This window comes from Caenorhabditis elegans, chromosome I (assembly GCF_000002985.6).
Source record: "Caenorhabditis elegans chromosome I".
In the NCBI taxonomy this organism is placed as follows: Eukaryota; Metazoa; Nematoda; class Chromadorea; order Rhabditida; family Rhabditidae; genus Caenorhabditis; species Caenorhabditis elegans.
The window spans coordinates 10,446,617-10,471,441 of NC_003279.8; the positions used below are offsets into that span (position 1 = coordinate 10,446,617).

At 34.2% G+C, this 24,825-nt stretch overlaps 4 protein-coding genes and 1 pseudogene across 7 annotated transcripts; 3 read left to right on the top strand and 2 right to left on the bottom strand.

Annotated features, from left to right (window-relative positions):
* Positions 1-40: 40 nt before the first annotated feature.
* On the top strand, positions 41-5,459 carry sec-8 (Exocyst complex component 4). The gene is made up of 17 exons (NM_060331.9): positions 41-138; positions 185-323; positions 368-430; positions 477-615; positions 664-752; positions 879-1,021; positions 1,536-1,775; positions 1,831-1,923; positions 2,345-2,467; positions 2,514-2,651; positions 2,702-2,935; positions 2,986-3,138; positions 3,408-3,743; positions 4,136-4,234; positions 4,286-4,578; positions 4,940-5,125; positions 5,178-5,459. The coding sequence occupies exons 1-17, from the start codon at positions 61-63 to the stop codon at positions 5,311-5,313; spliced, it is 2,682 nt and encodes an 893-aa protein (NP_492732.2). The 5' UTR covers positions 41-60; the 3' UTR covers positions 5,314-5,459.
* Positions 5,460-5,561: 102 nt separating this feature from the next.
* On the top strand, positions 5,562-6,279 carry Y106G6H.8 (Transmembrane protein 256 homolog). The gene is made up of 3 exons (NM_001392933.1): positions 5,562-5,624; positions 5,731-5,876; positions 5,928-6,279. Exons 1-3 carry the CDS (start codon positions 5,566-5,568, stop codon positions 6,191-6,193), a joined length of 471 nt encoding a protein of 156 aa, NP_001379268.1. The 5' UTR covers positions 5,562-5,565; the 3' UTR covers positions 6,194-6,279.
* A 1,293-nt stretch (positions 6,280-7,572) lies between these two features.
* On the bottom strand, positions 7,573-9,062 carry Y106G6H.9 (F-box domain-containing protein). The gene is made up of 2 exons (NM_001377625.2): positions 8,916-9,062; positions 7,573-8,676 (listed from the first exon to the last, which is right to left on the bottom strand). Exons 1-2 carry the CDS (start codon positions 9,014-9,016, stop codon positions 8,274-8,276), a joined length of 504 nt encoding a protein of 167 aa, NP_001364619.1. The 5' UTR covers positions 9,017-9,062; the 3' UTR covers positions 7,573-8,273.
* Positions 9,063-11,211: 2,149 nt separating this feature from the next.
* On the top strand, positions 11,212-12,431 carry Y106G6H.10 (annotated as a pseudogene). The gene is given in 4 exon segments: positions 11,212-11,312; positions 11,552-11,863; positions 11,968-12,106; positions 12,108-12,431. Coding segments are annotated over 4 exon segments (876 nt in total).
* Positions 12,432-17,672: 5,241 nt separating this feature from the next.
* On the bottom strand, positions 17,673-24,440 carry duo-3 (the record flags this gene model as incomplete). 3 transcript variants are annotated; one of them, NM_001306534.2, is made up of 11 exons in its annotated part: positions 17,673-18,202; positions 18,757-19,387; positions 20,078-20,455; positions 20,838-20,966; positions 21,341-21,597; positions 21,654-21,903; positions 22,849-23,064; positions 23,119-23,406; positions 23,742-23,820; positions 23,870-23,964; positions 24,211-24,440. In NM_001306534.2, 11 exons carry the CDS (start codon positions 24,438-24,440, stop codon positions 17,981-17,983), a joined length of 2,775 nt encoding a protein of 924 aa, NP_001293463.1. The 3 variants fall into 3 exon arrangements, with proteins under 3 accessions (NP_001293463.1, NP_001293464.1, NP_001293465.1); NM_001306535.3 differs by lacking the exons at positions 23,742-23,820; positions 23,870-23,964; positions 24,211-24,440 and having other exon boundaries at positions 17,981-18,202; positions 23,119-23,345; NM_001306536.3 differs by lacking the exons at positions 22,849-23,064; positions 23,119-23,406; positions 23,742-23,820; positions 23,870-23,964; positions 24,211-24,440 and having other exon boundaries at positions 17,981-18,202; positions 21,654-21,863.
* Between the last annotated feature and the right edge of the window lie 385 nt (positions 24,441-24,825).

A 24,825-nucleotide genomic window follows, 5' to 3' on the forward strand; every position in this document is an offset into this window, starting at 1 on the left:
GTACATTTTATTGGGCGAAATCACATATTAATAAACTTTATTTCAGATTGAGAGCTTCCTATGAACGAAAACGGGGCTACTCCGGTGGCGGCCGCTAGAAGGCATCGACCATTGCCTGCAGAGAGAGCAACATCGAACGTGAGCTATCGAAAAACGGATTATTAGTTTAAAATTGATATTTCAGTCAAACGAAACGGGTCTTTTAATAAATGTAATCCGATCACTAACATCGTCAGTTTCGGAAGATCAACGAGAAGTAGAGAAATCGAGATTAGAAAAAGGATATAAAGAATCTGGAGCACTAATCGATCGTTTAGTTAAAAGTAAAACCTTTTTTATTCTTTCAGCAATACATAAAATTGTTCAGATCATCAACAAGACGTCGAAAAATGTTTAGTTTCATTTCGAGATGTTTCTTCAAAAATATCAAGTAAGAGATTAAATTTTAAAAAAGTACTTTTGAATTCAATTTTCAGATTGTCGAGAACGTATTCACAATGTTCGGAATGCCCTACACACAGTCAAAAGCTTATTGGAATTACGGAGGGATGACCTGAAAAAGCTGTGGCACGAGAATGCACAGCAAAAATCAGTTTGCGAGATTATGGCAAAATTGTAAACAAAAATTAATATTTAATACACTGAAATTTCTATATTTTTCAGAGAAGAACTTCGAGAAGCTCCATCAAAAATCGAGAATCTAATCTCAAAAGAACAATACCAACAGGCAGCTGATACTGTTACAGAGTCTAGTGAGTTTTTGAATGAAAATGATGGAGAAAAGAAATCGAGAGAGAGAGAGATAGAGAACTATAAAATCGCTGCGGCCCTATTAGCGATGGGAATATTCGCGATTTTATGTATTTTACATTTTTCAGGAGAGCTGATAAATGGACGATTATCACGAGTGGAAGGGCTTTCTCATTTATCCGCAGAAATTGAACGATTTACTAAAATTCTCATCGATAAGATCAATGATACACTTGTAAACATGTTAGTTGTGGAGCCTTTTGAGAAACACGTGAGTTTATAATTATTTAAAAAGTGGAGTAACGAAATTTGGTCTCAAAATGGCCTAATATCTCAATTTTCCCATCTTTTCAATATCACATCGGTGTTTTTTTTTTCGTTTTTTCAGTCGTTGGGTACACAAAACTTGAAATATACCATATTTAATGAATAAACGATCAAAATTTGTAATAAAGCGGGATAATTGCAATAAGAATTAAGTCCCTGCCACTGTGACAATTAAAAGATACGAAAATTTGAGATATTAGCTGAAAATAGTTGTTTTTTAAAGAAAAAACTAATCATTCCGAGATACAGAAAAACTAATACATTAATTTTTTAAACCAATTTTTAATTTCTTAATAAAAAAAACACTCGAAAGAAATGAGAAGAATTTAAAAATAATGTTCCAATATTTAAAAATTTTGCTTTCGAAAAAAACAAACTTATTTCCATAAAGCGCTGCTCCTCCTTTAAAAATTGATAAGATTGAAATTAATTTTTTTTCAAAATTTCCGAATTTTCAGCTTCTGCACATAGTTCGAACAATACCTGAACATCGAATAAATCAAAATGCATACTGTCACTCGCTTTCAACGAAATCTCGAAGTGGCTCCGGCTCCGTATCTTCTTTCAGTGACGTGTCAGCCAAATCTCGAATAGTTTCGTCTGTTGAAGCATTATCTACGTTGTTCCGAACTGTTGAAGAAAGACATTGGGATGTTGATAGGCTAATGATGCTTGGAAAAAATATGATTGATAAAATGGTAAGGGTTTTTAAATTATTTTTAACTAATGGAAATATTAATATTTAAAATTCAGATCGTGAACACAGTACAAGTGATGAAGATCGGAGCGAATATTGATGAAAGTAATGAAGGAGATACTACACATTTGAAGCAACTTATGCAATTGGTGATTTAGTTTTTTTTAATCGGAAAATTCAAAAACTGGACGAATTGGTTATTTTTCTTGAAACGAATATAGCTCGAGAGCTGAGATTGTCTGGAAAAATCTGATATTCAATTTTTGCTGTGGACATTGGAATCTCGGAAAAAAAAATCATTAAAATGGAACAAAAAAAAACAAAAAAAAACAAATGGAACAAAACAATATTTAAAATGGACAACATTTTGAGCCATTTTTCGAAAAACGAAAAATTTCGATTTTTGAGTGTTGTGAAAAATTAAACAACCGACACTCCTGATTCAGGCATCAAATTTCTAGATTTTCATATATCCAAAAGAACAATTGATATCAGTTTCTCAATGCTGAGCTCTTGCTCCCTAATGAGTTATTAATTTATAGAATATTCTTAACAATAACCTAATTTCAGTTATCGGCTCAATTCGACTCTGCCAGTCAGCAACATGCGGAATTTGGAGTTCTCGTTGAAAAACAACTCGGAAGAAAAGATGTTGTCACCTCGTTTTGGAGATCCGCTCAGTCTGCAATTGAGGTTTATTCAGAAGAGAAATTCAACTAAATGAACCTCTAGTTTTCAGGTTGTTGTATCAGAACATCTTGACATTAACCCTCTACTTGAAAAACAAAATGTACTGGGAACTGCAAGCAGAAAACAATTATTCCGCTTTGAAAATACTGCCTGTGCGACTCCAAATGCCAACTCTTCCAGTCATCGGGTATTTATATTACTGTATGAATATAAGCATTTTAATGTTTCTTTTTCCAGACAAAAGCTGTAATTTGCAAGCCATCTGCTTACAATATTAAAGTAATCTTCCCAATTCTGAGTCGACTTATGGAAACAACTGAAAAGAATATAAATGATTCACCGTGTGAATTACGAAGATTTATGCATTCATTTGTGATGGAAGTATTTGTTGAACGAGTTAAAGGAGAACTTGCTTCTCGTATTGAAGGAGCATTGAGAGGAGGAGAAGCTGTCAGAGTTTCTACTAATAAAGTACGAGAAGAAATTGAATATCTGATAATCAAGGCATATTTTAATTTCAGAAGATTCTTCCTTCTTGTGAAAAAGTACTCAATTTGTGTAAAGAAGTTCAAGATTTAATTGTTTCTATCGATCTCTATGCTGATCGATTTGCAGCACTTTGGCTTCTCGTTTTAACGGATTATTTCAAGAATATGACTGATGTTTACGATAGAGTACGGTTTTATATTGCGCTAAAAATTTTGAAAAAAGTGATTTTTAAATTGTAACAAATAGGTATTTTGAATTTTAGGTAAAATTTCAAAACTGGCTAGAAATTTATAAGAATTCAATTTTTCTATGAAATTTCTATTAAAAAAATCAATAATAAAAATGAGTTTTCTAAAAGAAATTTCAAAAGTTTTTCTAAATTTTGTAAAAATTTCGATAAAAAATCAATAAAAGATATGTATATTTTTTTGATACAACGAAATTACTTTTCCAGATGACTCCAAAGAATCCAGATCCTTCTCTTCCAAATTCAGAAGCTCTTCCAACTCGACGACAGAAAATATCAGCAGCATGGACTGCAGATGATGATATATCGCGTCTCTTGATGAGTCTTCCGAACTGGCATGCTGCTTCAATTTCTCCAATGACACCAGCAGTTGAAAGTGAATTGGACGTCGGTGAACGGAATAAAAGAGAATCAGAAATACTTATTGGAAATCTTGGAACTCAAGCACAGAATAGTCTAAGTGAAAGTGATTTGATTACGGATATGAATGATATCAAAATGTTTGCAAGTCTTCATGAATCACTACGATGGTTTAGTGATGAGGTTCGTTACCTGACTTTTTCGTAGTTTTTCAGAAATTAAAAAACCTTTATTGTTAAAGGATTTTGCTTCATAGAAAATCGGCCGAAAAAATTTTTTATTTTTTTAACATGAATTTTTAAAATTATTTTTTTTTCTTAATTTTGTGAGAAAAAATCTAAGTATTGAAAATCGAGAAACGAAAATGGACGAATTTTCCGACGAACCAAAAAATCTCAAAAAAAAATGTTTCGAAAATTTTTTATAACCAATTTTTACAAAAATGTAGACAAAATTATGATTATACTTTCCATAATGAAATCTTTTTGGCAAACTATAGTTTTTGAGTTATGATGACTGGTAAATGTAAAAAATCATCAAAAAACACCAAAAAATAGAAAACTAAATAATTTCAGATTCGAGAGCTTGTTCATTCACTTCCAGCCAATGTCAAGATGATGTTAGACACGTGTATGGTACAAGTAAGACTAAAAGATGGACAAATGATTGATAATGTAAGATCATCAATCAATCATCACACTTGAAGCAACTTTTTAATTGTTCAGAACTCTGTTCCCTCAGCCATTGAAGATTGTGTTCGCCGCCTCGAATCAATTGCTGATTCTTGTCTTCTCCTGCTTCACATCGAAATTCGTGTTCATTGTTTCTTCCATTTGGCTCCACTTGCAAAGTATCGCAATACATCATCTCATAATGAAGTTGATCCAGAAGTAGTAGCACTTGGAAAGGATCTTCATCAATTCCATGACAATTTGAAAGATGTTTTATCGCCTGCGAAGCTTTCTTATGTATTCGATGGACTTGGACATCTTTGTGCATCATTATTTATTCATTACAGGTTGGAATTTAATTTTTGTTTTCTCTTTTCCATTCCGATCAAGGGTGGCATTTTTCGATTATTCGATTTTCTAAAATCGAAAAATCGAAAGAAAAAAACGATAAAAGAAAATTTTTCGATTTTTGAAAAAATAAAAAAAAACCAGAAAATTAATATTTTTATCTAATGTTCTTTATATATCGATAAGAAAAACATAAAATTTTCTTCTAAAAAAAGAATGATGGCCAAAATATTTAGCTAATTTTCGAAAAATCGAAAAATTGATAAAATAAATTTTTAAAAATTTCGATTTTCGTTTTTCGATTTTCCAAAAAAATCCAAAAACGAACACTCTTGATTCCGATCAATCGAATATTTTCAGTCAATTCATGCCACGACTCACTGAAGCTGCAAAGAAAAGAGTTTGCCGTAATGTGTGGGGAGTCCAGCAGCGCCTGTCAAGGATCACAAATCGTCGAGAATCTGATCTCGATAGAGCCCGTGCATTTTTCGATTTATTATTGGACAATACTCCTGATGGAATTTTGGCAATTGTTCCAGAAAAGAGGTTTTTTATTTGAAAAGTTCATACGGAATCTGAAACTGAAATATTATTGTAGATCCCAATTCACGGCAACCGAACTCAACTACCTACTCGCTTTATCAGTTCGCAGTGATAAGACGCTTGCAAGTCAGCCAGGAGCACTCGAAAAGCGACAAATGGTTCTAAATTCTATCCTCAATCAGAAGAAATAGCCATGATCTTTTTTTATTAATTAAATTTATTTTAAATATTTATGATTTTAAGTGCTTTCTTTCTATTCAACTTTCTGTGATACTTATGTCTAAAATGTTGCGCAAACGCCTCCGCTACGTGTAATATACATTTTTTTATTTATATTTTTCAATTTTTTAAACTGTAATAATTTGTTTAATGCAAAAACTGATATCTGTTGGGGAATGAGTAATTATATGATTGATTTTTAATTAAGAAAGTATTTTAGGCTGATGTCTCATATCATCTCTGACGTTGTTAACACCGTCTCCGATTTTTTCCCCGTGAAGCGGTAGGGCTTTGTATTTTATGTTTAGCTCTAGGAAAAAAAGTGATTTAGTTGAACGCATTTTTGCAAAATTCGATTTTTTGAAATCTCAGCCTAGTTTTTTTTTCAGATTTGCCGCACTCTTTCCAGCTGTTGCCACGTCACCGACAATCGAATCAGTAATCTCCCCACCAAGTGTCGATATGTCTCCAATTATTCGTCTGGCTGGCCTCTCGGGAGCTGTTGCCATTTCTCTTGGAGCCTACGGATCTCATGGCTAGTATCTCAAAGCCTTTTATTTATTTCAATCGTTCATTTTCTTTTCAGTTCTCCGTGACAATCCATCAATCGATGAACGTCGGCGAACCGCTTTCGACACGGCTTCTCGTTATCACTTGATCCACTCCCTGGCTCTTCTTGCGTCTCCAGCTGCTCGATTCCCACTTGTAACTGCTGGCCTTTTCACTGCTGGAATCACTCTATTCTGTGGTCCTTGCTATCATTATAGCATTTCTGGAGTCGAGACAACCAGGAAATACACTCCAATTGGTGGAGTTACCCTCATTATCGCTTGGCTCTCATTCATTCTATAATTTATTATATTCCCATACCTTCATTGTACAATTTGTCATCTATTCTACCAGTGTCTACCAGTGAATAAACTGCTTAATTCTTGTAAAATTCTTTCATTTTATCTGAACACAAATTTGGATGAAAAATTAACCTTCTTGGCAATTCTAACTCATACGATTAGTCTCTTAATTCTTGCAAAAAAAAAAGAGTAATTTACTTTCGCTCCATGATCGTACCTAATCCCACCGTATTTATCTCGTAGGCTAATCACGATGAGATCAATTAATAATCAGTGCCAATATTTCGCTTCTGCTTTTACGGCAATATGTTTTCAACTAACAAAATGTTGCCGTTTTTATCATTAATCAGTATTTTTACTTGTCAGACGTTGTTTTTTGGCTAATTGGATAGCAGAAGAGCAATTAATGACATTTGCATGAGTGTTTTTGAAAAATTAATTTTAAAATTGCAAAAACTGAAATTTATACATTAGTATTTTTTTACCAATGGTCATATTATAAAACACCAGCAGCTGACCGCGCCCCCGGCGCGGACAACGACTGGCACAGTTTTAATTAGTTTTTGAAGTAGACTAAACGCTCAACAATTTTCACAACCGACAAAAGAAACTTTGAAAATGAACAAATCACTGAGTTATAGCAACTTCTCTCTACCATTAAAAAAATTGCGAACTATTGTGAAACTTTCCAGAAGACTCTAGAGCATTCACGAAATTTTTCTAACTTCAGCGTTCACTTTTAACATTTTTTTGGCAAAAATTCAATGTTTTTAAGTGTTCTAGGACATACTGAGAGACTCGATAAAATTCTGGAAAGTTCAAACGAAGAAATCTGAAATACCGTGAAAATTCTTCTCTGATATTTGGATTCCCGCCAGAAATTAACTCAGAATGTTTAATTCTCACCAAAAATTGTCTCACAAATTTGAATTCCCGCCTAAACCTACAGTACGTACCACTACAGCACCACTACAGTACCTTGACATTATTATCCACCAAAACCAACACAATACCTCTTCAAAAGACAAAAAGCCAATTTTTACAAAACTACAGTAACCATACAGTAATGCTACAGTTCAAATACAGTACTACTACAGTACCTTGATAATATCCTTCACCAACTCCCAACCCAATACCTCTTCGAAAGCTTAAAATTAGAATTTTCTCAAACTACAGTAACCTTACCGTATACCTACAGTACCTTTACAGTACTACTATAGTACCTTGACAATATCCTCCACCAACTCCCAACCCAATACCTCTTTAAAATCTTAAAATTAAATTACGTGAAATTTTTGTATGCCTGCCAAATCTAACCATGTGTTTCCACGTCTGACCTTCTACGTGGCGACATTTATCAAGATTTATCGAAATATAAAGTTTAACTTTATTGGCATGAAAAATAGAAAACAAAGGTAAACATTATTAAATATGTAGATATCTTTAGTGTGACAAGATCCTGTACGATCCTATAGGATCAATAAAAAAAAGATATTCATGGAAGAATCAAAAGGAAGAACAGATGCATAGAAATAATATTTAAAGAAGCAATTCATTAAATTTAATTCCAATGGAAATAAAAGTATCAATTGAACCGCATATGTTTTATGAAGAAGTAGACCAATTCGTTTTCCAAACAAAACTGCGGAGTGTTGTTTGCATTTCAAAAAAATATATATTTAGTTTTTTTGGATGTTTATAGAAGGTGCACGTGGCTCTTGTCCCATCATTACGAGTTATTTCAAACTCTCTTGGTCCAATTGTACGGTGTGGTAGATTCATGATAGTTGAAATGCAATTGAGGTCTTGAATTTGAAACTCAAATAATTGAAGTCTTCGATTGGAACATGATGACATCCAATGTCGGAGAAATATATTCAACTCTTTTGCTGTCAAATTTGATCTTCTTAATCCAATTTCGAGACAGTCAAAATTGAAAAGATGATTTAAGGTAACCCATGTGGCGGCGTGCTCGACAAGAAAACTATTAGAAGTGATTATTAACTGTTCATCACATTTCTCGTGAACAATAACATCGAAGAAAATTTTTTTCGTATCTGCCAGTTCACTCAGAACAAATTTTAAATGCTCTTTTGAAATGGCGTTTCCAGTAACATGTCCATCATATGTTTGATTGTTTGATTATGCTCTTGAAATGTATCTAAATTTAACCGGAAAAAATTGATTTGGCAGTTTAGAATATCCATATAATACTCAGCACAAATAATCCATTCATTCACTGGATCGTTTGAATAGATACTCCTAATCTTGATTTCGGTATCACCATAGATCGTCATGTCATGTGGTGAGTAGTATGTTCTAGGGTCATATTTTTGTTCATATAGTCTACCATCTTTTTTTTCAATAAAAACAGAAGCGACGATATTAGCAACTACACTAAGTGTGTAACATCCTTTGCGTTGAGTCCTTGTAAACTCTTTGACTATTCTCTTCACTCTCGTACTTGATTTTGAAACATCTATTCTGAAAATTGTTTATCTTTCGAAATACCTTCTTTGTTCAATACAAACATATCAACAATATTCTATTTACAAAAATTGATTTTCTTAGATTTCTATTTTAAAACTTAACATGAAACTATCAGTATTCTACAAAAAGCATTTTTTTAAACTTTTCATTCAAAATTTATGATGAAATTATCAGGCAATTGTTGTCAAACATATCAAAACTTTAAAAATACCAAATTAAAAAAAAAAACTTACAATTCAAATGGACTCAAAATACTCAAAACATTTTGAATAGTCTTGGAAGGAAGTTGAAGTAGAGGAAACTTGGAATATTTAATATTTGGGTGAATTGGCATTGTTGCAGAAAAAAGTAGTGAGAACGTGTGCAATTCAAAGAAATGAGAAAAGGGAATGAATGAATACGATGTGCTCAATGCAACTATATATAGGTTTGGAGGACGCTCGAGGAAATCAAAATCAATCGATTTCCATTTGTCCAAATTAGAGAGCGTCCCCCACACCTGTAAATGGACCTGTAAAGACATAAAAACTAAGTATGTACAATTCTAGTTCAAGAATTTATTGATTCCATCAATATGTATTATGTTGATTGATTTGCAGTAGGAATGAAATTTATTTTTTATTGTCAAACAGAAATACGAAAAAGTCAGCGTTGCAACTTACAAATCAAATATATTTTCTTAAATTCCATTTTTTGAGCCAAATTTGTTCTCTAGGTTAAGTTTTAGATTAGGTTAGGTTAGGTAAGTGATTTCCAGCTTCCAATAGAAATGACGAAAATGAAATCCAATAATCCCCACGGATCACGTTAAAAATCATAATTCAAATGGAATTTAACAGAGAGGGTTAATAAATAAAGCTACACGGAAAGTAATTTGAAAAGCATTTTTATTTGAACGACCGTTAGTCACGTACATCTTGATAATGACTGGTATATAAGTTTGTAGTTTTAGTCATAATGTTCAGTTTTCAACTTTTCAACGAAGGGTCTGCCAGCTGGAGAATATGTGCCGAAGGATTCCAATCGACCAATGCTGAAGCTGTGAACGAAGAGAGCAGTGCGCGAGGAACCTCCGAGTGGACCTTGGCCATTGGAGCACACAGTCGGTACTTGTGTATTATACCCCCGCCATTTTATAAATTAATCAAATTTCCATTAATTTATTCGTTTAAATTAAACGTGATACCCATTTTCCTTGTTAGGCTTAGGAATGGTGTTTTCCTAAGCCTAAAATTCCACACGTTTTTATTTTATAAGGTAAAAAATTAATGTTTAAAATGGCGGGGGTATAATACACAAGTAACACACAGTCTAATGTGTGTATTGGAAATGATTGGGGATTTGTGTGTGTCTTCCTACTGGAATCCCAAGGTGAGTTCGCAAAAAAGAAGCAGGTTTGAGATGTAAATCTGATGTTTTAAAGTGTTATAAAACATCACCTTTAGTTGGCGAAATTCATATTCTCAATTCACAGTGCATTTCCAAGATATTTTGCACTAAATAACCCATCGAAAACTTTTATTGCCTGTAGGCTATTCCACAAATTTTTGGTGCAAGCAACGTTTATGGTACTTGTAGTAAAAAGTGTGGGCTTCATTCGGTGACTACTTTCTGAAAGATTAATCAAGCTATAGCTTAAATATGAGCTCATAATCAAGAAGCATACTGAAAAAAGGTCAAAAGCTCAGCACTAAAAATGCTACAAAAGGACGCGAACGGAATCAGTTAAAAATTGACAGGAATATGCTTGAATATGTGTTTTATGAGATAATAAAAGTTAAAGCTCATAAGTTACTTTTGAGCTTCTCGTTGAGCTTCAACGTCTTAAAATGTGAAAAATTAGTTAAAATGAAGATTCCGAATGTTACAAAAATTTGGAAAACAACAAAATTGAGATAATAACCAGATTTAAAACAGTTTTTATTCTTTTTTTTTTTGAAAATGGTCAAAAAATCGAGATTTTTTGTGAAAATTTTCGAAAATCACAAGTGGTCCTTTATTGTAGCTTTATTTATTAACCCTCTCTGTTAAATTCCATTTGAATTATGATTTTTAACGTGATCCGTGGGGATTATTGGATTTCATTTTCGTCATTTCTATTGGAAGCTGGAAATCACTTACCTAACCTAACCTAATCTAAAACTTAACCTAGAGAACAAATTTGGCTCAAAAAATGGAATTTAAGAAAATATATTTGATTTGTAAGTTGCAACGCTGACTTTTTCGTATTTCTGTTTGACAATAAAAAATAAATTTCATTCCTACTGCAAATCAATCAACATAATACATATTGATGGAATCAATAAATTCTTGAACTAGAATTGTACATACTTAGTTTTTATGTCTTTACAGGTCCATTTACAGGTGTGGGGGACGCTCTCTAATTTGGACAAATGGAAATCGATTGATTTTGATTTCCTCGAGCGTCCTCCAAACCTATATATAGTTGCATTGAGCACATCGTATTCATTCATTCCCTTTTCTCATTTCTTTGAATTGCACACGTTCTCACTACTTTTTTCTGCAACAATGCCAATTCACCCAAATATTAAATATTCCAAGTTTCCTCTACTTCAACTTCCTTCCAAGACTATTCAAAATGTTTTGAGTATTTTGAGTCCATTTGAATTGTAAGTTTTTTTTTTTAATTTGGTATTTTTAAAGTTTTGATATGTTTGACAACAATTGCCTGATAATTTCATCATAAATTTTGAATGAAAAGTTTAAAAAAATGCTTTTTGTAGAATACTGATAGTTTCATGTTAAGTTTTAAAATAGAAATCTAAGAAAATCAATTTTTGTAAATAGAATATTGTTGATATGTTTGTATTGAACAAAGAAGGTATTTCGAAAGATAAACAATTTTCAGAATAGATGTTTCAAAATCAAGTACGAGAGTGAAGAGAATAGTCAAAGAGTTTACAAGGACTCAACGCAAAGGATGTTACACACTTAGTGTAGTTGCTAATATCGTCGCTTCTGTTTTTATTGAAAAAAAAGATGGTAGACTATATGAACAAAAATATGACCCTAGAACATACTACTCACCACATGACATGACGATCTATGGTGATACCGAAATCAAGATTAGGAGTATCTATTCAAACGATCCAGTGAATGAATGGATTATTTGTGCTGAGTATTATATGGATATTCTAAACTGCCAAATCAATTTTTTCCGGTTAAATTTAGATACATTTCAAGAGCATAATCAAACAATCAAACATATGATGGACATGTTACTGGAAACGCCATTTCAAAAGAGCATTTAAAATTTGTTCTGAGTGAACTGGCAGATACGAAAAAAATTTTCTTCGATGTTATTGTTCACGAGAAATGTGATGAACAGTTAATAATCACTTCTAATAGTTTTCTTGTCGAGCACGCCGCCACATGGGTTACCTTAAATCATCTTTTCAATTTTTGACTGTCTCGAAATTGGATTAAGAAGATCAAATTTGACAGCAAAAGAGTTGAATATATTTCTCCGACATTGGATGTCATCATGTTCCAATCGAAGACTTCAATTATTTGAGTTTCAAATTCAAGACCTCAATTGCATTTCAACTATCATGAATCTACCACACCGTACAATTGGACCAAGAGAGTTTGAAATAACTCGTAATGATGGGACAAGAGCCACGTGCACCTTCTATAAACATCCAAAAAAACTAAATATATATTTTTTTGAAATGCAAACAACACTCCGCAGTTTTGTTTGGAAAACGAATTGGTCTACTTCTTCATAAAACATATGCGGTTCAATTGATACTTTTATTTCCATTGGAATTAAATTTAATGAATTGCTTCTTTAAATATTATTTCTATGCATCTGTTCTTCCTTTTGATTCTTCCATGAATATCTTTTTTTTATTGATCCTACAGGATCGTACAGGATCTTGTCACACTAAAGATATCTACATATTTAATAATGTTCACCTTTGTTTTCTATTCTTCATGCCAATAAAGAGAAAGTTTAATATTTTCTAGTCTGGAATTTTTATTTTTAAAAAGCTGTCAACTGACAAATTATTGTCCACGACTTCGTCTGTTATTTTTAGTGAACTAAATGTTAGATCGACAGTCCTCATTCCGAGATGACAAACTTTTAGGGTGGCACGGTATCATTGGAGACACAGTATCTGAAGTGACATGGTATCCAGTCGACAAAGTGGCATTTAGCTCTGCGCGGGCATATCTTTGGTGACAAACTTTATTCAACTAGTTTTTATATTTATTTTTCGACCAATTTTTGTTCAAATTTCACTGGAACAAGTTTTTAAATGTCATTTTCAATGGATTTTTGGCCTTGACTCACTCACAATTGAATGTATTGAATTGAATTGAGTTTATTTAACTAAAAGAAGAGAAATAAGCAAATAAAACGAGACGAACCCTAAAAGAGTTCAACTCGAGTAAAAGTTACAAAAAAAAACAAAAAGATAATAGGGAACAGGTGAAACGGGGAGAAAGACGAGAATGGAGGTAAAGTGTAGTTATAATCGGGGGATGTTGAGATCAATAAATTCACAGAATTGATATGGGGACATAAAAACCGTAACATTTTTGAATAAATTGTTCCAGACTGGGATGATAAGAGCAAAGAAATGCGTGGAGCATTTGTCCTTCCTAACTAAAATCATTGGGTGCCTATTAGAACTAGAGAGAGTAACAAATTGTCTAAGGTTAGAAAAATGAGAGGTACCTGTTAACAGTCTATACAGTAGTTTCAATTACGCCTTAATTCTATTGTGTCTGGTGGAGTGGAGCTCCATTATACTGAGTCGATTTTCATAAGATGAGAATTTTGTATTGCATCTTTGAAGAACGCGCTTGGTAAAGTGCCTTAGAGGTTGTTCAAGTTTTGCTGAAAGCAATGAGTTTGAGGAGGGAGCATAGACTTCAGAGCAATAATTCATAATGGGAGCAACATACGTTTTATAAAGGTGGGCGTAGAACTTTGGGGAATTGGAGGAGAATGCTTTGAGAATTTGTTTGGACCTAAGCATGGCTAGACAACTAACTTTAACTATGTGGTGTTCAAACTTTAGCTTGCAATCAGTAATTAGACCTAAGTCTCGAACAGTAGAGGATGGGGTAATGGGGACACAATCAACAGAATATGATTGGTTTTTGTTACGAGTGCCAAGAGCTAGCAACGCAGATTTAGTTGGAGCTAAAGGAAGTTCATTTAACTTGGACCAACTAACTATAATATCAATGGAGTTTTGTATTATAGTAGGATCAGTGTGAAAAATTTTAACGTCATCAGCAAAACAGGAAATATTTATGGTGGGAGCTAGGTCAATCAATAAATCATTAATAAAAAGAATGAAAAGTAAAGGCCCTGAAACAGAGCCTTGTGGGACACCTGAAGAGATGGGATAGGAGTTTTTCGAAACAAATTTGTTGATTTTAACGGAGAAAGTTCTGTTTTCAAGAAATTTCTTGTACCAGGAACAAGTTAAAGATTCGAGACCAAACTTAGCAAGTTTTCCTAAGAGAATGCTATGTGAAACTTTATCAAATGCCTTAGCAAAGTCGAAAAAGATGATATCGAGAGATTTTTCCTTCTTTAGAAGGGAATGGTAGAGAGAAACAGATCGAACTAATGATGAAGGACAACTTCTGTAGTGGAGGAACCCATGTTGCTGGGGGGACAGAAGATGGCCAAAATCAGCGCGAATTCGAGAGCATATAATACGCTCCATAACACGAACAAAGGGGTCAGTGAGGCTTATCGGGCGGTAGTTGCTTGGGGAAGAAGGATTACCTTTTTTGGGTATTGGTATGATTATTGCCTTTTTCCAGCAGTCAGGGATTTTAGAATCGGCAAATGATTGTTTGTATATAATGGATAGAGGGAAAGCAAGAGGAGTAGCACATTTCTTGAGCACTAGATACTTGGCGCAGTGTGGGGAAAAACCACATTTAGGGGGAAGCTTAGACAATACGCTTTCAATCATATAAGGCTGAAATGAGTCTACATGAAGAGATGTGGATGTTTGATTCTGAAGAGAGGAATGGGAAGTGGGTGAAGGACTATGTAGAGAATTTTTGAGACTGGCTGGAATCGTCAGAGTAGTGAGAGGCGAAGATTTTCGCAAAAATTTCGCTTTTCTCTGAATCATTGACAATGGATTTATTGTCAAGGACGATGGCTGGAACGCGATTTTGAGATTTGAGGCGACTATTGATAAGACGCCTTATTTTGGTAAAATTAGAGTTGGCAATTATATCGTTTTCAAAACGGCGCACGTATTTTCTATAGTTCCGATAAAGTTTTCGGTATTTAGATTGCGCGGTTTTAATAATTTCAAATGTACATTTACGTGAAAGAATAAGCTTGCTTTTCTTGCTGATTCTATTCCTTAGGCGCTTCAGTTTTCGACGAATGTTGTGATAAGGTGAAGGAGACTTAGAGACACTAATTGGCTTAGTGGGACAGTGTTGAGTAAGGAGGTTGTTAAGAATCGAAAGTAGGCGATCAAATTTATCCGAAACAGATTTTTGAGAGCAGAATTCGAAGTCCCAGTTAACACGCGCAAGATCTCTGTTGAGGAGGGGGAAGTTGCATTTTTATAGTCAAACAAGGGAGACTAGCAAATCGGAGATTTGCTAGGCTTCGCAGTTTGATTCGGCGTAGAGTAACTCAAAAATAATTCGCTTTATTAAAGTTTAGTCAAGTGTTGAGTAAATGCCAAGTAAATGTGCTGAAGTTTGTCAAGACCGACCAAATTTAGTGTAATATTAATTTTAGAAATAAAAATTTCCACTTTTCAAATTTTTTTGCTTAAAATAGGCTTAACAGTTGTCCAACGCTTCTCAGTATTTTCGGGCCTGTGGCCCTCAACATGAATTATTGGGCTCAGAACAGGCCTAAAAGTTGTCCAACGCTTCTGCGTCTATTTGGGCTTGCCACAACTGAATTATTTAGCTAAGAATAGGCTTGACGGAAATCCAACACTTCTTCGTGTATTCGGGCCTGCGGCCCTCAACTCGAGTTTTTGGGCTCAGTATAGGCTTAACGGCTGTCCAATACTTTTGTGTATTCGGGCCTCCGGCCCTCAATCCGGTTAACTGACCTAGGTGACCTTTTTCATGACCTTTCCAAAAACATACGTAGTTATATGTAGAAACATACCTCTCAGAGAAGGCCTCCAGCCTGCTCTGCTGGGAGTAGGGATAGAAAAGGCCAAAAGTTTCAAAGAGTAAGAGGGAGGTCTTCATCCCTGATTTTTGGGTTTGAGTGAAAAACAATACATAGCATTGCAGGCCTCCAGCCTGTCCTGCTGGAAGTCAGGTTAAAAGTGGCCAACATGTTCGAAAAGTGCGGCCCTCAATTAGATTAGGGAAACAGTAAAAATCTCGAAAAGTCTTCAAAATTGAGTTTTTGATGATCTGATCCTTCAGCTTCGAAGGATCACAAGGGTAGCTCCTGATGATCTGATCCTTCAGCTTCGAAGGATCACAAGGGTAGCTCCTGATGATCTGATCCTTCAGCTTGAGGAATCACAAGGGTAGCTCCTGATAATCTGATCCTTGCGGCAGATATTCTGACGAGCCACATCGAATAAGAAATTGGCTGAAACTTCCAAAATTATGAGTGGCAAAAACTGAGTAATTGCCACTTTTTGACAGTAAATAAAAACATTTTCAAACATTTTTTGAAAAGTTTTATTATGATACCAGCCGTGGACCGCACCTTCGGCGCGGCCCCCGACTTCTGAGGCTGAAAACTAATTTTTTATGAAACTACCGTAACCCTACAGTATTCCTACCGTACCACTATTGTACCACTACAGTACCCCGACTATATCCCTACACTAACCCCAACTCACTATCCCTCCAGAAGCCAAAACTTCACAGACTACAAAAACTACATAGACTACAAACTATGGACACACAGAATAAGCGCTTTATATATAGTAAATGATATGTCATTTTGGGACCAAAGGAGTGATTTTTAACAATTTGCCTACTGGCGCTACTCCACTTTTAAACGCATTTTTCCAAAATTAAATTTTTGAAATCCTAATCAAGTTTTTTTTCAGATTTGCCGCACTCTTTCCAGCTGTTGCCACATCGACAAACCCTTTTTGCCTGAATTGTCCATTGGCCAAGTATTTTCAGAATTGGCTATTGTCTAAAAAACAGTTCAACCCCGGAAAGCGAAATTAAAAATTCTAGGTTTTCTAAATTATTTAAATAAAATTTTTACCACAAAAAAGTTCGACAATTACCAAATTCTCTAGTTGGCGAAAGACTTCGAATTTTCAGAGCTGTAAATTTGTTCTTGTTTGATCCCAAAATTAACAGATTGTAGCTAACTTTAAAAATCGATAATAGGGTCCGCTGTCTCACAGTGCACGATGCACCATGTTTCACAGTGCATGTTGCACTTGGTTCAGTGGTAGAATTGATTATAATTGAACATGGTAGACGAGACGAGAGTATTATTGAGTACTGATTTTTAGCGTTCTCCTTATAGTCGGGCTTGTCTATCGTGCATGTTGGTGGTAGTGATGGGGTGTCGCGTCGTCCTGATGAGGTGTTAGGTGTGTCGAGCTTTGTTGATAGTCATTTTATAGTTTATTATATTTGAGTCAAGAAAATGAGAGTTAATTGCTCTCCGTATTCGCGACATCCGCCTCATTCTGGGCTTTTCCACGTGGAGTCAGAAAGTCCCACTCCGCTTTGATCTACGAAAAATGCGCGAGGAGAGACGCAGACACCTCATCTGATTTCGCATGGTTAAGAGTGTGCTGACGTCACAATTTTTCTGGAAAAAAATTCCCGCATTTTTTGTAGATCAAACCGCGATGAGAATTTCTGACACCCGGTGGGCTGTAAAATTTTAAGCTGAGCAATGGGAAAGCGAAAAAACTGCAGACCACGCCTACTTTTTTGAATTTTTTTATATTGGTACATGTGCCAATACAAAATCTAACTTTAATAAATCGATAATAGGCCCCGCCTCTTTCTGAGCTTTGAGAATTAGTTTATACTGAACGTTAACACTACCATGATAAACGGTACAACAACTTTATGTTATGAAGAAAAAAATAATAATACCACCAGAAAACCACGGGAAAGAAATACCATTTGTTACAGTAGTTAGAAAAAAAAGAGAAAAACAAGGGAAATACTGTAGGGAAACTGTTGAAAGACAAAAAATGGGTATATTCAAAGGATTAATGAAGTAAAAAAGGATATCGAATAGAAATCTTTGAGTGGGAATATAATGTAACATTGTACTTTGAACTTAAAGTTAAAACTTTACAGTATTTTTTAAATTTCACTGTCTATCATAGAACAGCAAGTAGCCTGACGATGAAGCATCCTTGATAACATCTCCAGAAGAAATATCTCGTACAACTGCATCCGAACAATCAAGCCATTTTGATGGATTGTAAAGATCACGAGTGAGTGCCAAGTAGTGACCTCTATCCGGGAATTCTCCAATGTGGCAGATGGCGGCGAAGAGGCGATATTTGGCGATTTGATCAGTGTTCGCGTTCTGAAAGAAAATTAAATTGAAAATATATTTAGAAAATTGAAATAAATATTAAAACAACCGATGTCCCCACGAACAAAAAATTTGGTTAATTTGGTCTCGACACGACAAATTTGTGAAATTTTGTGAAATGCAAACGCAATTTTGTGAAATGCAAACGCGTGTGTGCCTTTGAAAGGAGTACTGTAGTTTCAAACTTTCATTATTGCGGAATTTGCATCGATTTCTCATTGTTTTTCCAATAAAAACTAGATTTATTTATTGAAAAAAAACTAAATGACACAATTATTTTTAACAAATCATGAGAAAAACTGTGAAAAAGCGTTGAAAATTCCACAGCGACGGAAGTTTAAATCTACAGTACTCTTTAAAGGTACATAACATTTTTTATTTGACAGGAAATTGTCGTATCAAGACCGAGCACCGAACATTTGGAGCAAAAAATAAAAGTCAAAGAAAATATCGAAATGACCGATCGTAGATTACATTTCGTTCGTGGCGAGACCATCTACCGTATTTTTTGATGAAAAATCGCCAAAAATGTTTTTTAATAATACCATTTTCTTGTAATGATTTCCATTGTCTTCGGCATCCCGTGGAGGCTGTCTTCTTCTTTCAGACTCTGATAAATTTCTTGGTTTACGTGAAGCATCATCATCGGGCTTTCTTTTCTTAAAACCACCGCCTTCATTGTCATCCGTATATTCAGTATCTGTGTTTCTTCTTTTTCGGCTTCTCAACGAATCATCTTTCTTCAAACTGAGAACTGGTTCATAGTGGCAATCCTTATTTTCAAGATAAAATGATCCACTGCGAGATGTTGAACTATTTTGAGGTGATGTGCATATCCAGCCATCCGATAGAAATGTGTAGATATTCACATTCAAAAGATTCGCCATCACACATATTTCCACATTCGTTGCCCACCATCCATCTCCTTCTACTTGTTGTACATAAGTCTTGTGATCTGTCTTATGACAGTACTTATCCACAATCGCAATGTCATTTCGAAGATAATTTGCAGTGGCGATTCGAAGTGCTTTATGATATTTTTGAGATCCAGTTAAGCACCAAGAGATTGCACGATAAAAGCAGTTTCCATCAGATTCAATTCCTTTTACTCTTCCAGGACGATCAAACTTCTTCATTACGACCGACTTTTCGTTTTCAAGCTTTTCGACGTGAATTCTGGAAATTAAATAGAATCTTAAATGAACTAAATAAAAACCGATTCTTATCTTAAAAATTACTTTTTTAAAAAAATCATAAATCTAGTTAAAAACTTAAAATTTTGCAAAATGATTTTGTAAAAACTAAATTATAGACAATTTTCCATGTTTTTTCCAAAGATTTGTCAATTTTTGACTTTTATGATTTTTTTTGTTTTTTGGTTTTTTTTGTTGGTATTTTGACAACAAATTGATTTATTGGTTTTTTTATTGGTATTTTGACGAAAAGCTGATTTTTTGGGTCCAAAAAAACAAAAAAAAAAGAAGTTTGCCGTGTCGTTTCTCGACTCGAGACTATTCTGTATTTAAATGTATTTAAAAAATGCATTTTAATACATTTTGCAACATTACTCGACATCAAAAACATCATTAAAAATAAGCACCAAACATTTTCTCAAGCACCAAACATTTTTTGGTTTTTCAAAAATGCCAATTTTTTGTTCTTTGGTCCTATTTTTTTTAATCGCAGCCATGATGTGAATGTACCTAATTCTGCTTAAAAACACCGAAAAAACAGCAAAAAATGTCCAGGAAAATAAATTTTCAGGAGCTGAGGAACGGACAACTTGGTAAAATTAACGAAAATTGGTCCATTTTTGTCTTTTAGAGATATTTTTAAAACTAATTCCAAATCTTGCTCAAAACTCACTTAACATCATCTCTTCTATATGTAATATTAGTAAGTTTGAGCATTTGCTCAATTTCATCCAAATCAGTGAGCCATTTGAAATGTAATGGATTCTTAACTACTTCTTTCATCATTTCAATATCAATTTCCTCATCATCCAACGATCCTCCATTTAATGATAAAAGTCGTGGACCAATACTCGGCCCATTTCTGTATTTTATTGAATCTTTTCCACATGAACCAAATGACACAGAATTTCGATTTTCATCCTGTTCCAAAGAAGCAAATGCTCCGAATCGAGTGAGATCTAATGTCAGTGGAACTGTAATTTGACGATTGTCCTTTCGATAATCACTTATTGATGTTCTTTCGTAACGCATTGGATTGAGAATCAGACATCTGAAAGAAAAAAAATTTAATTATTGAAAATTCGAAATAGGTACCCAATAGGTAGATGCCGGTTTTTATTTTTCAATAAAAGCGAATTTTTTCTCGCTTTTCCGATGTTTCCAATCTTTAAATTATTTTTTTCAATTTTAGAAGAATTTTTATTTTAAAACTTTCGATTTTCCGGAAAATCAAAAAATCGAAAATTTTCGTTTTAAATTTTTTTCAACCGAAAGACTCAGAATATCGAACATTTTCCGAATACAATTTTGGTCTCCGAACGATCGTAACTTCGCAGCTACAGTACCCACAAGGCTGGGAATTTTTGTGGGTACGGTAACCGTGTCGAGACCAGTAAAATCGCAAAATATTTACAGAAAACAAATCTACGAACTCGGGAAAATTGGCTATCCTTTCGCTTGATACCGCATTTTCACAACTGCAAGAAGAACATATTTTATTCGTTTCCAGTGTGGTTTTGAAGTTTGATTCGAGCAACTCGATGATCCCGTAGTCGTTGTTACTGTAAATAATAATATTTTTAAAAGTTCAATACATATCGAAATTTCACAAAATGTTGGCTCTCAGAACGCAAAAAAATGTTTCGTTTTGAATTTTGAATTTTTACGGCTCAAATTACGTCAGTCATTTTCCTATTATTTTTCTGTAAAAAAATTGTTGTTTAAAAATTTTGTTGTTAACTGGAAATAGGAAATACATTTAAAATAACAATTTTTGACTAAAAAAGTGAGAAAAAACTGGAAAATCGCAGAGCAGCCGCTAAAACACAAAAAAAACTACCATAAACTTTTCCGCGCGCCGAGACCCTTCGGTATAAATCCGTGCGCCTTTAAGAAGGCATGCCAAAATCTGGCAAAAATATGATATAACAATTACCTAATGGAAAGTGGCAAAATCCATCCACAATCACTGGATTTTTCTTCATGGCCACAATTGAAACAAATAAAGCTTCGTTCAGTTTTATATCGTATCGAATTCAATGGATCCAAATGTTTAATTTCATCTGGAACAACTTGCATAATATCATCAACACAACTCAGAAGTTCCGTTAAATATTCGTGAGCATCCTTTTGATCGTTGTTATCAAATTCTTTTACAACTCGTCCTATTTTCAAACGAGTATTTGCTAGCTCCTGAAACAAAAAATTATAATTATAAAAGTTAATAAACCTTTTTAGAAAAGTATTACCGTTTCGGAAAATGATGGAAGTCTGTATTCTTTTAGATGCGGATTTTCCATGCGATCACTAAGCTTCACCATCATTCTCAGACAACTTTCAAATACAGCGAACTTCGGTCTCAAGTCGTAAGACGGGCATTCCAGATAATTTCCATGTCTCAATCGATGAAGCATTTCGAAACGAGAAACCAATGATGGACATGAGGAAAGTGCTTGCATTGTTGAATTGAAGTAACACGAGTTACCAGTATTATATAGGCTGAAAAGAACAATTTATTCAGCATTTTAATTTCATTAAATTTTGCAAGGGCACTTTTGGAATGAAAAAGTAGTCTTCAAGCCTGCGGCACGGCTTCATTTGATTTACGAAAGATTTTATAGTAAATACATGTGGAGAAGTTCCAGCTAAAACACTATTTTTGCTAATTGCCATCGCATTGAACACTCAAAAAAAAATTAAATCTACATGATACGAGAACTTTATGCTTTAAATTTTTTTAAATCCATTTTCCCTGAAATAGCATTGAAAATAAATATATTGGACAATTTTGAATCCAAAAAGAATTAGAAACATCAGTGGAAAACTAGAATACATCCAAATTTCTCTGCAAAAAATATATTTGTCCACGTGTAGTACAAAATCCTCCGTAAATCGACATGCATCAACCGTACCGCAGCCTTTGCTCCGCCGAGGCCCCACGAAAAGGGGAGCAGAACGAAAAGGGGATCTGCAAAAAGGGGATCTGCGAAAAGGGGAGATACGAAAAGGGGAGATACGAAAAGGGGAGCAACGAAAAGGGGATCTGGCACTGTGCCAAACCCTATTTTTCTCGAAGAAAACGATACAACGATGCTCCGATGTTACGCGTCGCGTGTTGTTAAGCGTATCTTCTAGAAGAAAATTTCAAAAATCAACGTGCGTTGCGTGAGAAAAATTGCGTTTTGTGCGTTTGGCACAGTGCCAGCTCCCCTTTTCGTTGCTCCCCTTTTCGTATCTCCCCTTTTCGTATCTCCCCTTTTCGCAGATCCCCTTTTTGCAGATCCCCTTTTCGTTCTGCTCCCCTTTTCGTGGGGCCTCGCTCCGCCACCTCTGATAGTGAAACTGTGCTCACGGATTGATATTATATTACTAAAATTTCTGAAATTTCCAAAATTGAAAATTTATCAATTTTCATGAGCAGAAGAAAACAATATTTCTGCATACCGCCTGTTTGGATATTTGACTTCTTGATTCCAATATGATGGCGTTTCACGTGCCGGTGTCTCCCGTTTCGGTGTTTCTCGAGAATAAGAATAAGAAGCAGTACTTTTAGAAGTCGACGGTGTTGCAACGAAATTCTTTTTGATAGGCGGTGGAGATTTGATATCTTCTGGACTTTTCAGATTTTCGAGTTTTAAATTCTTGGGAGTTGATGAAAATCTGAAAAAAATAAAGAGAATTACAACAATTTTGAGAATAAAATAAATATCATACGTTTTTGTGGGAGTTGTCTTGTAGAATGGAGACGTTTCCTTTGGCTTTGGGGATGAGGAAAATATCGATGATTTCGGAGAAAGCAACTCCCTCGAGCAGTTTTTCAGGTTAATTTGTGGTTTTATGACGAAAGATATCTTCGAACGATCCATTTGGTTAGTTGGAGTGTGTTTTGGTGTTGAAGAAGCGTATGGAGAAGGAGTCAGCGTATGTTGAAGATTTACCATCTTTTTCTGTTGATAATCAGCTGATTGTTTCCTCTGTAGATAGTTTTCCAAGTCTTCAGAACTGAAAATAATAATAAAGTTTAGTTTTTTTTTTAATTTATTTAGGCTGAATAAAAAACATCATGAGTTTGTTTGATAATCCTGAAAATCACCTAATTTCGGCGTACTGAAATTTGAAACAATATATTTAATCAAAAATTAGTTTAATTAAAGAATATAAAATTCACCTGAGAATGCATCTAAATTAAGTTTTAAATGTATCTCGGCTCTAATTTTTAATTAAATAAATTAAAATATGCCACGATAGAGTATTTTATTGAACTGCCATGTTCCTTACTACTACACAAAGCTGCCGTATCCCATGGAGACGTGCGTAGCAGGACATTCTCAACTTACTTTTTTCCATGATCAGCGGAATTGCTGCTTTTGTTGGAGGAGAAAGTTGCAAGATTCCGTTTTTTTGGATGTTCCATTACTGAAATATTTATTGTTTATTTTTTTAATAGCCATACAATTTAATTTACCATCTTTATTGGCTTCAATCATTTTATTAAACTGATTTACAACCCATCCCATGTGCCTGTGAGCATCGTGGCTTGTGAATTCAAGTTTGATATAACTGAAAATTATATTTATTAATTGAGAGTGTGATTTTAAGTTTGAGATTATTACTAATTTTCACTTTAAACAGAAATTCTGGAATATTTGTAAATTGGCAAGAAATTATCGAAAATTAAAGAGAAGTATCTTTACAATGGTATTTTATAGATATAGCAGGCCGCAAAAATGTTTTTTGTAGAATTTCAATTCTAAAGGAGCGATTTTTTTAAAAATATGATATTTCATTTAAAAAAAATTAAATCACCTTTCTTCGCACTGTTTATTCAACTCAATGTTCAACAATTTGGCTCCCGTATGTGAATTATCCGCTATCGGCTTGTACATCATTTGTGTATAGTAATACTCTTTGTCTCCTCCTCCGGGACACCTGAATCTGATAGAATCCGATGTGAATTCGATTTGTCTCTTCAACATTCTTATAGGTGTGATGCGAGGTCTTGTGATGGTCACGTCAATAAAGAAGTTTTCCAGCATCTGAAAACAGGATATTTAAATATATTTTAACGTTGAAATTTGAAACAAAAGCAAAATAGTAATTATTATACATACGTGACATTCTAATTGCTTATCAATAAAACTAATCTGGCAAAAAAAATCTCCCCTCCCGTGAAGTGAAATCGAAAATCAAATTATTTCGATTTTAGTCCAACCCTAGGAACACATTTCGATTCGCATCAAGTAAGTGCTTTAACAGGAAATTCTGTGAAGGCAAGCGGTAGCTGAGATCAGTGGCAAGAAGAATTTCTTTAGAACATCCTAAAGAGCTGCTGAAACTCTTTGACTGAAATTTTGTGATGTGCTGGTAGGAGATTCTTCTAGCCACTGCTATTTTCTAACATTTATTTCTTCTTGATATTCC